Here is a 13386-nt window from a genome sequence, read left to right on the forward strand (position 1 = left end):
TATTGCATCGCTGTCAAAGAGTATTTAGCTGGTGAAGTGGATTTACTTATTGTAGAGTTAACAAAAGTTAACATGAGCTCTGTAATGTTTGAGGCAGATGTCATAACAAATATCAGTCAACCGGGAAGATTTTAAAACGAGTGGATCATTCATAAAACTCTAAGTTCTTATCTTCATGCTGTGCAAATTCAAACCGGAAGACAGAACACAACGAATGCAGCACTGAAAAGGGGTGGAGCTACATAAGCTCTATATGTCTGATGTATCCTAGTGTGGTCACTTGAGGGAATTAAGCAAAACTATTGTTTGTGAAAGTACTTGAGATAAGTTACAGAAATGTCGCAGTTTCTTCCTTTCAGAATAGTTCAGAATGAATGAGTAAAGAGATGGGAGATAAGGGCCACAAAAAAAAGGTTTAACAAAGAAACATCAGTCTGACTACAATAAGGGCTCTTCAACATGTTGCCATGACAACTGACACTAAGAGGGAGGGTTTGGGTTTGGGTTAGGGTCAGAGTGAGAGAAATGACTCTATGTTTTGTGTTGTGAGAACAATAAGTGTTTTCAAACAGAGGTTTTCCAGAGCATGAGACAATAGTACTGTGGCTGGCTGGAGAAAAATATTCTGATCAACAGCGCATTTGTATTTGGATATAGAAAGTATCCTGAGGCGAATGTTAACAAATAATGTGATAGTGAAACACGGTATTGATACACCATTACTTTTTTTATTTACACCAAATAAAAAAAAACCTCATACAAAATAAAAAACAAGAGTTATTTACTAATCTGAGAGGTTCGATAGGGCTAACCAGAGAACATAATAGCAAACTGTTGAAAAATCCCACTGCACAGCATTATTTTACAAAGATGATAACGTAAAATTGCAGTCATAAACATGAAAATCAAAATCATACATATCTTTAGGCAAGATTAACTTACATTGCCATTATCAGGAAGGGAGAAAAAAGCTGAGAAATTCTTTAGTCTGCCAATATTTCAGTCTGAAAAACTGAGCTGTAAATTACAACAAAGACATTTTTCTGATCGTTTACCTCTTACACAGGATTTTAAGGGAAAAGGTCATAATGCCATAAACTTATAAAATTCTTATCTTGCTATTCACAGGAGTCTGTGTAACCTCCAGCCCTTAAGATGATCTAAAACGATTCTCCTTTACACCAATGTGCTCTAACTGACCTTCTGTTTAAATGCATCCGTACGTTTCTGAGAACAGGACATCAGCACCTCAGAACAGCTAACCGACACAGAGCACTAGAGAAAGTAATGACTGCGCAGGTTAGCTGATGTTTGCGTGAACTGGCTGGTTTGGGTCTATGTGCTTTTTACTCATCTTTGAATAAATCAGTTTCACTTCACAACTCAGCCTGACCCCGAAACCCTCTGTACAGACGACACAAGCAGAAACATATATACACAAGCACATACACGCTACACAATACCTGAGGCCTTGTGAAGGAAATGAATGGGATTGATTCCATTTTGCCTTTCTGTGAAGAATGCAATATATATTCCCAATTCAGTGTGTGTGTACTTTTATGCTAACAGTAGTGTCATACTTTCTTCTCATGCTCTTAATGCAACTTATGGTCTTAAAAGGGATAGTTCAAAAAGAATGAAAATTCTGTCATTATTTACTCAACCTCATGTCGTTCCAAACCTGTATTACTTACTTACTTTTGTGGAAAATGAAAGAAAATATTTTGAAGAACTGTTTTTATCCATACAATAAAAACCAACGGGGTCCAAAACAACACAGGACCCCAATGACTTTCATTGCATGGACAAAAAATATATATATTCTTTTTGTGTTTGACAGGAGACAGAAAGACATACAGGTTTGGAACGACATAAGGGTGAGTAAATACAGTTTTTTGGCTTAACTGTCCCTTTATGTAAGTGGCAGGTCACTGTGAATCCTAGGCAAGAAGAACCAATCTCACAGAATCTCACACACATTCAATAAACTCCCTCACTCCCACTCAGTCACAAAACACACTTGCAGACTCAAACACGCATACAATGATCTCACACGTCCACAGGCGCGCACAGACACAACCACGCCACAACCAGACACATGCCCTCACAAACTGGAAAAAGAGGTGACAGGCACAAAGGCGATCACAATAAACAATGGATGCCTAAAAGCTCCGTTTGTCCTGCTCTCCTGTTTGTGCGAGAGTGTCTGTGCATCAGTATCTGTGGGCGGGTGTTGGCCGGGGGGCATGAAAAAGTGAATCAGATGTGCCGAGGGCAGCGCCCTCCTGGGTCAGCCATGTTCATGCCACGCATTTCTCCCTCCTCATAGTCATCTGTGTCTGATGAATTGTCGTCATCATAAGGAGCAGACACCTCACTGACTGAGCTCTAAATGAGAGAGAAAAACACAGAATGAGGGATCTAAAATGGCAAATGTACACACATTAGCACCTTGGATATTCATTTTTCTTGGATGAAACAGAAAGACATAAATAGCGTCTTACCGACCGCACCATTGACTCACGGAATGGTGGGCACACCATGTGGAATCGTGGGATTGATACGTCAAACACTTCCTCTTTGTTCTTGAGCCGGTGGAATGTGTAGTGGCCTTCCATGTACTCGGAAGTGGTGGAAAACGTGGTACAGCTGGCGTACTCGTGAACCTTACCGGGTGACATCACTGGAAACTCGCCTGCATCGTACATCACACGCAAAAAACAAAGAGATGCAGGGCATTCTTTAAAAAGTAGCGCAATTGTCACATTATATGGTCAGAAAGATACTGTCAGAATGTCTCATCGTGATAATTCAACATATCTGTTACCAGTGCGAACTGTTCTAGTTTACTAGTTACAGGGATGGGCTCTTACCCACGACGCCAGGGCCTCGGACCTCCTCCACATTTCCGTTTGCATTCGTGATCTTCCAGTACCGACTGTCTAGCTGGCATGCATTCTCTGGCAGGGCCGACTTTGCCATCTCAATCCTGTTGCATGGCACAGCTCAGAGGTCATAGGTTCAGCTCATTGTATCATCCTATGTCAAGTCTTAGTACAGCTGCGTTGCATTACAGCAAGTTACAGCAGAAAGCAGCTTGATCTTTATTTACAAATTCCACACTGACACCTCTACTTTCTGGTTAGACAGCAGCACTGGGAGAAGAAATGGATGAGGCGTGGCAGTATGAATCGTCTATGATAATATCATTACTAGCGTTTTAACAAAACGCAAGTTGCCATTATTATGTCACTTGCTTTGCAAAATCCAAACAAAGACATGCCTTGAGACTGAAAGTGATATCATTATGTGATATTTAATGCAAGTAGAATGCTGCCTAAATGCAAGATATACAGGGCCATTTCCCCCCATGAGTTTTTGTCTTAAAAGACCAACTTAATTGTATTTTGTAAATTTTTATTCTTTTTTTTAATGGCTGTAACACTCCAAAAAATTGGGACAGACATGTTTACCACTGTGTCACATAACCTTTCTTTTTAATTACACTTTTTAAATGTTTGGGAATTGAGGGAACTCATTGTTGCAGTTTTGTTCGCCTGATACAAGACATCTGCTTAACAGTCCATGGTCATTGTTGTCTGATTCTCCTTTTCATGATGGTTCATACATTTTCAGAAGGAGACAGATCTGGACTGCAGACAGGTCAGTCAAGCACATCCACCCTATGTGTAGACTCTACAAAACCACTCTGTTGCAGCACATGCTGAATGAGGCCTGGCATTGTCTTGCTTCCCAGGAAAGATGTCATCTTGATGCCATTAAATGTCTCTGTACAATCCCAATATACGCCTCCACATCACTGGACACATAGAACGGATGTATAGCTTTCTCCTTGTGTAACAGAGATTCAAGTGGCATTCCTTGATGCAAGCAGCAGACAACGGTTTTTTAAAGTACTCCTGAGCCCACGTGGCTGTATTTAACACAGTAGCATGACGGTTTCTCATGCAGTGCCATCTGAGGGCTCGAAGGTCACGCACATTAAACAGAGGTTTCCTGCCTTGCCCTACATGTACAAAGATTTCTCTGGATTCTGTCGTATAAATTTTAAACTGTGTATTAAACTAACCATGTTTCTAACATCTAACCTTATTTAACATCTAACATGGGAACAGGATGTACTGTGACGAAACCAATGGAAAACTTTTTACTTTGACTGTGTGCGTATGTATGTAAAAATAACATAGTTTGGGAAATGAAACTAAACAGTCTGTTAGAATCTTGTGATTAACAGATGAAGTCATCATTAAAACAAAGTTTGCTTTACCTAGTAACAGAGGGGTTTGCATATGAAGAACCAATCAAATAGTGGGGAAATTATGTAATGCAGCATACATTTATGCCATACCGCTATACTATAAAAACTGTTGTATTCTTGTTTACGGTGGGATTTTCTCAATGGAATTTGTCTGTGATCCTCCAGCCTTGATTCTTCTTGGGAGAGTTTCTCTGAGAACTGCTCGAAGACTCTCCCGGCCGTTAATAAAGCATTTGGAGGACATTTGCTGATGTCTGTCTGTTCATTTCTGCTGCGCAGCAGGTCAGTTTAGGGAAGCAAGTAAGTTAGGGTAAGAGACTCGGCCAGTTGTCGACTGAAGACGCAAAGAGCTAGAGTATAAAGGTTATTAAGTGTCGATTTGTAGACGCTCTGTGTCGATGAGTAGACGCAACAGTTTTATTTATTAAGTGTCGATTTGTAGACGTTAGATAGTCGGGTTTAGAAAAAATCCACTACAATTCCCTGAATCTTTTCACAATATTATGTATGGTAGATGGTGAAAGACCTAAATTCTTTGCAATCTTGCATTGAGAAATTTTATTTTTGAATTGTCTGACAATTATCTCATGACATTTGGCACAAAGTGGTGACCCATGACCCAAGCTCTTTGCTTGGAAATACTGAGATGCTCCTTCAGATGACCAAATCACGATACCCTCACCTATTACCAATTCACCTACTTATTGTGGGCTGTTTCAAAAGAGTTTAACTTCGATATTCTATCATTTTTTCACTTTTATTTTACCTCTGTCACAACTTTTTTGTAGTGTGTTGCAGCCATCAAAATCAAAATGTGTTTTTATTTACAAAAAAAATACAATTAAGTTGTTCAGTGAAAACATTGGAAATCTTTTCTTTGTACTTTTTCAGTTAAATAAAGTTGAAACAAAATTACAGATTCTTGATTTTAATGCATTTTACAAAATGTCCCAACTTTTCTTCATTTGGGGTTGTACACCAAATGTACTTATATTTATCTTATATTTATTCCTGAATATCATCATGATTGCAAATGTCATATTGACTTAAAAAACAGTTAAATAAACCCTAAGTTAACATTGTGAGTTACATTTTAGTCATTTTACTGTCAATGCCATCAATATTGTCCTTTTTTGTTTTATATCAGCAACAAAACATTTCAAATGAATGCAAATTTTCACTGCATAACTATTTTTGCATCTCAGAGCAAAACATTGAAGGGCTTCACTGCATTTTGAACTAATTAGTTTAATGAGTTTACGCCGTTTGAACAACCCTGACACCTGTCTACATCGGACACGAATGTTAAGTCACATCAAAAGCAAATAGAATCCATTATAATCACTGATGCTGTCTACGCTGGATACAGTATACAGATGCACTGTTTATTTTCTGGTGCGCTCAAGTCTGCTGACATCAAGACAAATGAACATTCACTTTGAAGCATCCTGTTTAAATAGCTTGTTTGCGTCTCTGTACAGACTTCAGAAGAACAAGCACATTTATTTTTAATGGCAGGCAGGATCACGTCAGAGGATTATATGTTTGTTCAGAGCATTTGACCTCAATTGTTTTGTTTGTTTGTTTGTTTTTAACGCCATGCCAGCTTCTGGGGCTATTTTCATGGTGAGATAAATTGATGGTAAAACTATATCAGGTGTTTACAATTTATTTATTAATTTATAAAAAATTCTCTCAAAGGGTTAAAACCAGCTAAATCTAATAAAACATGCTTCAATGATAACGAGTTTTGACAGAGAGAACATGTTGGATTGAGATTTGATAGAAACTTCTTCCAACATTGGGGCTGATTTCATGAAGTTTGTTCATAGTATATAAATCATATTCTGTTTACCATTTGTTATTAATATAGAAATTAATTATTGATTTTAGATCCATAGGAGGAACTGTGCAAATTTTGACAGAGTCTGCTTCCTCATTTCCTTTGATTCCACAGTGTCCAGGTACCCAACAAAAACAGATATTAAACTGATGATCCTCTAGTTCAAGCAGTTTATAAAAAATCATTACAAGAGCAAGGTGATCATTTTTAAGGGATGACATTGCTTGGGGACATGACTTCAAATCTGTAATTATGAGAATATTTCTCTGTTTAATAGTCTTTATGTAGTCCAATGCCAAAATGATAGCATTTGCTTTTGCTGTAAATTTTTTTTGCTATATTTAGAGATAGATCAATTGTTTTGTAAAAGAGTCACAATTTATTGGTGAAATTCTGAAAAAATTCTGAAAAGAATCATTTTTCTGCAAATATATTTGTTTTGTTTTTTTTAACGATTTTTTTTAATCAACCTAAACACAAATAGCCTGATTTAGATTACCAAAGCCAAATTAACATGTGTGTGCATTTATGTAGTACCTGATTCTATAAGTGAAGAAAAAGTGTGGCGGATGGACTGAACTGAGCTCTGGCAGGAAGGAGGTAGAGACTGATACGGTAATGTCACCAGTGGTTGCCACACAGCGTTTGTCATGAACATATCTGAGCAAAAATAAAGGGGGTAAAATGTAAAGAGGCATTATAACAGGCTGTTGTGATTTCTTTACTAAGTGTAAGATAACAAAAGGTGGACCACCTGAAGATCTGGTCTCTGATGATGGGGTATTCTCCTGTTACAACATTGTCAACATAGGAGGTAAACCACTCAGTAAAGTCAGAACCTGATAAAAAGAACGAAGGAGAGAGAAGAGTTCATACAATCTGAATCGGTCCATAAAACGGCAATCCATTAATGCAGCCTTTTGTTCTATGTTACCTGTAATGAACATGTCAATCGCAGAGGGATCTTGTGCCAATTGATCCTGTGAAGAAAAAGCGTAAAACAGAATGAGCAAGAAGGGCTGCATTAGACAAGACGACAAGAGCACCCCTCACTGGTCAAAGTGCAACGATGCAAGAAAAATTCCTCTCTTATCTAGCGGAGACCTCCACATGCACAAGCAGAATCGTATCTGATGTGGTGAACTGCTTCAGCTCCTATCAGTCAGGAGTCACGGAGCGGTCGGGAGGCTCTTAACATTTACCATCTGGTCTTTAGCTACTATATAACCACTGGCTGCCTCCTTAAAAGATGATCTGCACTTTCAGAATGGTTCACTAGCCTTGCATGAGTGTGTGTTCATGCATGGTAGTTTGTTGTGGTCTGAGGGTAGTGATCTAACCGGGCACTGATAGAAGATCTCACTGCGTGTTCGTCCCTCTGTGCTCTCCAGCGCCATGTACTGGCTAAGGCCGGTATGGAAGCAAAACGTGAGTGGAAGACACTGCCGCATCCCCTTCCTCTGCTGAAATCCCCCTGCCGCTGTCTCAATGTCCAACAGGTCTTCTGAGCGGTAGTGATTGGACAAAGCCATGCTGCCCATCAGCCTGTGGAGAGGAGCAGAAGAGCAAGAGAAGTTTGTCTGCTTGCGTGTATAAATGCTATTCAGATAATTTATGAGCATTTAAATAAATTCTAATAATCTTTTAAGAGTTGAAAAGTAAATTCAGTAAATTCTCAGAAGTCTTACCCAGGGACCACCAGTTTTTGTCCATTGTGTATCCTATAGGAGCAACGGTAGTCATTAGGGAGTTTGCAGCCAATCTGGGCCTCAATGGCCTCTAGCTCTTCCTCCTTTACTCCCTCTTCTCAGAGAAAGGAAAACAAAATTAAAACCCATAGTTTCTCAAAATATGACTGGATTGGTAACAGACAGACCTTTAAGTGAAGCTATCATTCGAGGACATTTCTGATTCAGGTAGTTTTTCAGGCTATCCCAAGCTTTCTTGAGAGTGCTGTAATAGTCAATGTAACGGCCCAGATCAGCATAATACTCCCGAAACAGCTCCTTCCAGGACAGGCCTCTGTGGGTTTTGTCTGCCCTTAAAAAGTCAACACCATATTTTAATTACAAAAAAAATATTTTAAAAAGATGAAAAATGCATGTGTCATAAATTAGTGAAATTATTCTGAGGGCATTTTGAGTCCGCTTACTCAGTAAGGAGCCAGTGCTTCTGACAAAGTCTCTTCCATAGGGGGTTATGACCTGTCAGCTCACTGAGTCGACGACTTACAAAACTGCAGCTGAGAAAAGAACACACCAGATTCGGTACAACAGGAACTTTCGACTACTTGAGATCTTGAAAAAATGTAAACATATTCAGTTCAGACTATGCTTCATCTACTGACCCTTTTGCTGTGTTTGACCGGGAGCACCTTTGATGTTCCCAGTCATAAATGGCCGGAAATTGTGTGTAAATGGCTCGTTATATCTTTTTGCTAACTTCTTTCAATTAGGACAGGTTTTATATTTCCTTTTGGATCTGATTGATCATAGGCCTTATTGATCTGAGCTTATGTACCTCAGTTTTTGAATGAAAAAATGCATTATTATTTGTCGATAAATTTGTCAATAGTCAACAAAATATGGAAATAATTTGCACTGTTTATCACACTAGTGTGCTTTAATGTTTAACCAGGAAGTTTGCTTTGAAATGTATGGAAGTAAAATAATGTCAAATGTTTTTGAAATAAAAAGCCTGTTGAATTGCACTACTTGAAAAAAATAGGCATTGCATTAACCATGCTTGCATTTTAATGCATTGTATTTTTAGGGCTTGCATTTTTATGGGCTGAAATTCAGCATGGTTGAATATTTAAGCTTTGAATATTTCAATTAAAAACATTTCAAACACCTTTTCATTATTAAAAATTCAATAATCCATATTCACCTTTCATATTTCACTTCCAAAATATTCAAACTGTTTAAAAATACAACCAATAATATTCAACAGGCAATTTTCGGTCCATTTTATTTCGCTTTGCAAATTCGCTTCCACAAATTCAGTGGTTCAAATTCGACAGTAAATTCAACATTGACGTCCAGGAACTGCAGGAAAAGCAATAGATTACCGAGCATACTCTCCATCTGCTGTTAGTCGACCTCACCATCAGATGGTGCAAAAGCGCTTGTTGTTGACGAAGACCAGCAAAATTAGAGCAAGTCATTCATTCATAAAACTCATTTACAGCAATGTAAGTGTATTTGTGATTATTATGACGGCTGTTTTATGTTAAATTCAGTGCCTTCACGGTTACTTTTCCTGTGTAGCCTACATGCATCTTTCTCTACTGTGAACGAGATTATAATGTTATTCCCCGATGCGGATGTACAGATCCAATGTTACATTTTTGAGGTTGACATATTTCTCTTGGTTGTTTAGTTGCCTTAACTTTATATTGTGGCGATGTGCTGCATGCAGGCTATTAGGGTTTCCCTCAATACTTCTGGACATATACAACGCTTAACGTAGATTAATGGACTACAGTGATGTAAAAGACCAAACTCGCAGGCAAGCAGATGGACTCAGAATAACACGCAAAGCTGAGCGTTTCCCAGTGATAGACTGGCATAAAGATGGCTTGATGTTGGACATTCGCACATTTAGGGACCGTCTCTAAAGTGTATACGACTTTGGTATACACGTTTCTAACTCCGATAGCATTTTAATAGAACGACTTGCAGTCATAAAACCAACTGTAAAGTGTTCATGTAGTGTCAGGCATAATGCGCACCCTTTGGATTTTTGATATTTATTCAAATAAATTTAAGTTTGCTATTGAAGTTAGAAACATGTATGCCAATGTTGTATGCAACTTTAGAGACGGTCCCTAAATGTGCGAATGTCCAATGTCAAGCCAATTTTACATTTAGTCATTTAGCAGACGCTTTACCAAAGTGATTTACAGTTAAATTAACAATAGGACAACAATATGCAAGTGCTATGACAGTTTAAGCTAATGCAATACACGTAGGCATACTATATATAGTATATCAGTATATGTATATCACCAGTAGGCTTATATGTATATCGCCAGTATATCACGAAACGCTCAGCATGAAACTTTGCGCGTCAAGTTCATATTCTGAGTCCATGCTTCTCTGTAGCCTATATAGTAGCCTACAGCCTACTTCCCCAATAAGGTGCAAGATTGATCTTTCATATCACTGTATTAGTACATTAAGCTACGTTAAGCGTTTTGTCCCAACTGAAGGGGAATCCTTGAGTATGAGGTATTGAGGGAAACCGATTATAATCCTGTTCATGGTAGAGAAAGCTGATGACATGTAGAATACACAGGGAAAGTAACAATGAAGTTATTGAATGAAACATAAACACACAGCTTTTGTGTGTTTATCATCTTTTCCGCACATACTGACACAGATAATCATTTCCATTTTATGAATGAATGTCTTCGTCAACAACAAGCGCTTTTGCACCATCTGATGGTGAGGTTGACTAACAGCAGATGGAGAGTATGCTCGGTAATCTATTGCTTTTCCTGCAGTTCCTGGACGTCAATGTTGAATTTACTGTCGAATTTGAACCACTGAATTTGTGGAAGCGAATTTTGCAAAGCGAAATAAAATGGCCCGAAAATTGCCTGTTGAATATTATTGGTTGTATTTTTAAACAGTTTGAATATTTTGGAAGTGAAATATGAAAGGTGAATATGGATTATTGAATTTTTAATAATGAAAAGGTGTTTGAAATGTTTTTAATTGAAATATTCACAGCTTAAATATTCAACCATGTTGAATTTCAGCCCATAAAAATGCAAGCCCTAAAAATACAATGCATTAAAATGCAAGCATGGTTAATGCAATGCCTATTTTTTTTCAAGTAGTGCAATTCAATAGGCTTTTTATTTCAAAAACATTTGACATTATTTTACTTCCATAGAAATGCTTTTATTTTGTACAAAATGGAACAACGCCACACTTGTTCCCCAATCAAAAATGACCGGCATACAAAAAAAATAGCTTATAAATTTCTTGTTATGCTATATTATCACCAAATATTGGATTCAATCTTTTTGTCAACTTGTTTTCTTTCAATTAGGGCAGGTTTTGTATTGATTTTTGAAACTCATTGATTGTAGGCCTCATTGATCTGAGGAGAAAGTTCACCTCTGTAAATAAGAAAGCCTGAAATACTCAAAAAAGTTTGGTTGTGCACATGTGTGTGTGTGTGTGTGTGTGTGTGTGTGTACATTTATCCACACATGCAAAGGTCCGAGGCCTTTCTCTCTGCAAGCACACATCACATATGTGTGAACATAATAAAAGTGCCAGGTGGGGGCAAAAAAACAAACAAAAAAATATTGTTAGGAGACCTTGAGTGCAATGTAAGTCACAATTAAAGTACCGGTATCTACCAAATGAATAAATGTAAATTTTATTATGTATATTTTAAAACTTGATGACAAGTGATGATTGAGTATTTGAATAATTGTATTATTATTATTATTACCACCACCGTAAAGGAACAGAAAAATTCCTGAAAAACTGAATAATCACCCCTAAACATTCAGTCTCCTGAGGATGCAAACTTTACATAACATAGGCCTAAAAGCTATAGTGGATTACTCAGTTAAGAACAGTCTTAAAAGGCGCACGTAAAGCTTCTGTCTTTACAGTAGCTTCTATAAACAATGAGGAAAACTTAGTTGCACCGGCGGTGTTACGCAAACTTCCAGCTGACCAGCGTCACGTGATCCTCCCTGCTCATTTCCCAGACCAAAATATTTATCATCAAAGCACAACTCAACTTACGATCCACAAAACACGAACAGCTACCATCAGCGTGCGATTGCAGCAGAAATAATGCTTTTGTGTTGCCTGTCTCCACTTATTGCACCATACTGTCAACTTACATTAAGTCATGCACTTCTATCTTCAAGCATAAGATGCATGAGATGATCGGGTGTAACAGCTCACACAGATTAGTGTCTTTATTTAATGATTGAAAACGGACATTATTGTGGTAAAATCGTGACTGTCTATCAAAAGAACTTGCTTGAGTAATATCATAAGCTATCCTGTTAGCATTGCCAGCTAATTGTGGAGCGGATATTATTTTTCAAGCTCATTCAAGGAACAAACATGCTTAAAACATCTTTGCAATTGCACGGACTAACGGCATGGTTCAAGAAAAATGTCTACCTGGTCAGATCTCGGAAGTCCAGAAATGACAGCACCAGCAATAAGGGATCAGACGGTAAGTTATCCAGGCTGAGCGCTATGGACGTTGCCATCTTGGTAGCGAATGCAGACGCGAAGCCCCGCCCCCTTCACTGCGATGACAAGAAGGCGTGTCCGCACGCTGCTCTGTTATCAAATATTGCGCACATGTCGCCACACTGTTAATCAAGTGAAAATGTATGGTCTAGTAAGGTAGGCTATTTAAAGATTCTGTTTTCGATTTCTCTACGATTCCGGTTCCTTAAGTTTTATTTCCTTTTTATTCTTTTGTGGAAAAAATATTTGAAACAAAAAATCCAATAGCCTGTCTGTAGGCTATATAAAAACAGTAATAGCCTACATTTAACACAATGTAAACAATGTGTTTACAGACTTGGCTTTTTAATGATAATAATAATAAATGAAATAAATAATAATAATAATAATAATATGCGAAATACACTGCATGTATGACATGTCTAAGTGTCCTAAAATTGAGGCATACACATTTATTGTATTTTTACACTGCTTAACTGACTCGTCTTCAACCTCTCCTGCAGGGTTTAGCTCCATCCCTAATACATCATAAAATGTAACTGATGATAGGCTACAACATGCAATTTTCTAAGTAATCCTGAAGACTTTGGTTAGATTTTTCATGTGTTTCAATTTTTAACATAAAATAGATTGAGAAGGGGGACTGTGTACAGGGGGCCCAGAGGCTTCTACTGGCAGTTTACCTTGAGACATCACTCATTGTCAGCAATGTGAATAATCCTTTTTTCTTACCCTAATGTGGCAACATATCTTAGGGGATACAGACTTTTAAAAATGCGGGAAATAACAGCATGAGCAAAATATGACAGTTCTTTTTCAACATCTTAAGTAGGCCTATTTTTTACCTTTTTTTTTTTTTTTTTGGCTTAATAAAAGTAAGATTAATACATGCCTACTACTTTCTACAAAGTCAGAATGTCCTGTACCATGGGTGGATGTGTTGGCTTTAGGTCAAACTTACAAAACAAGCACAGAACATTTGAAAAAAGTCATGTGACCCACATACTTTAACTCCAAACAGACTC

The 13386-nt window shown here is 37.7% G+C and overlaps 1 protein-coding gene across 3 annotated transcripts; it reads right to left on the reverse strand.

The window, feature by feature from the left end:
• Window positions 1-706: 706 nt before the first annotated feature.
• Window positions 707-12407, reverse strand: fbxo3 (F-box protein 3). Of its 3 annotated transcripts, none has more exons than XM_084110155.1 (11): window positions 12287-12407; window positions 8275-8364; window positions 7999-8162; window positions 7811-7925; window positions 7463-7667; window positions 7057-7102; window positions 6877-6961; window positions 6660-6782; window positions 2874-2989; window positions 2525-2695; window positions 707-2388 (listed from the first exon to the last, which is right to left on the reverse strand). In XM_084110155.1, exons 1-11 carry the CDS (start codon window positions 12376-12378, stop codon window positions 2375-2377), a joined length of 1221 nt encoding a protein of 406 aa, XP_083966281.1. In that variant the 5' UTR covers window positions 12379-12407; the 3' UTR covers window positions 707-2374. The 3 variants fall into 3 exon arrangements, with proteins under 3 accessions (XP_083966281.1, XP_083966280.1, XP_083966279.1); XM_084110154.1 differs by having other exon boundaries at window positions 2514-2695; XM_084110153.1 differs by having other exon boundaries at window positions 2505-2695.
• Window positions 12408-13386: the final 979 nt, after the last annotated feature.

Source organism: Abramis brama, assembly GCF_963993115.1.
Source record: "Abramis brama genome assembly, chromosome: 3".
NCBI classification, from domain to species: domain Eukaryota; kingdom Metazoa; phylum Chordata; class Actinopteri; order Cypriniformes; family Leuciscidae; genus Abramis; species Abramis brama.

Coding starts and splice junctions, on each gene's coding strand:
- fbxo3 (XM_084110153.1), bottom strand. CDS start 12,378: ATGGCAACGTCCATAGCGCTCAGCCTGGATAACTTACCGTCTGATCCC. Junction 8,365..12,286: donor GACTTCCGAGATCTGACCAG/GTAGACATTTTT, acceptor TTCTTTTCTCAG/CTGCAGTTTTGTAAGTCGTC. Junction 2,696..2,873: donor CCGAGGCCCTGGCGTCGTGG/GTAAGAGCCCAT, acceptor TGTACGATGCAG/GCGAGTTTCCAGTGATGTCA.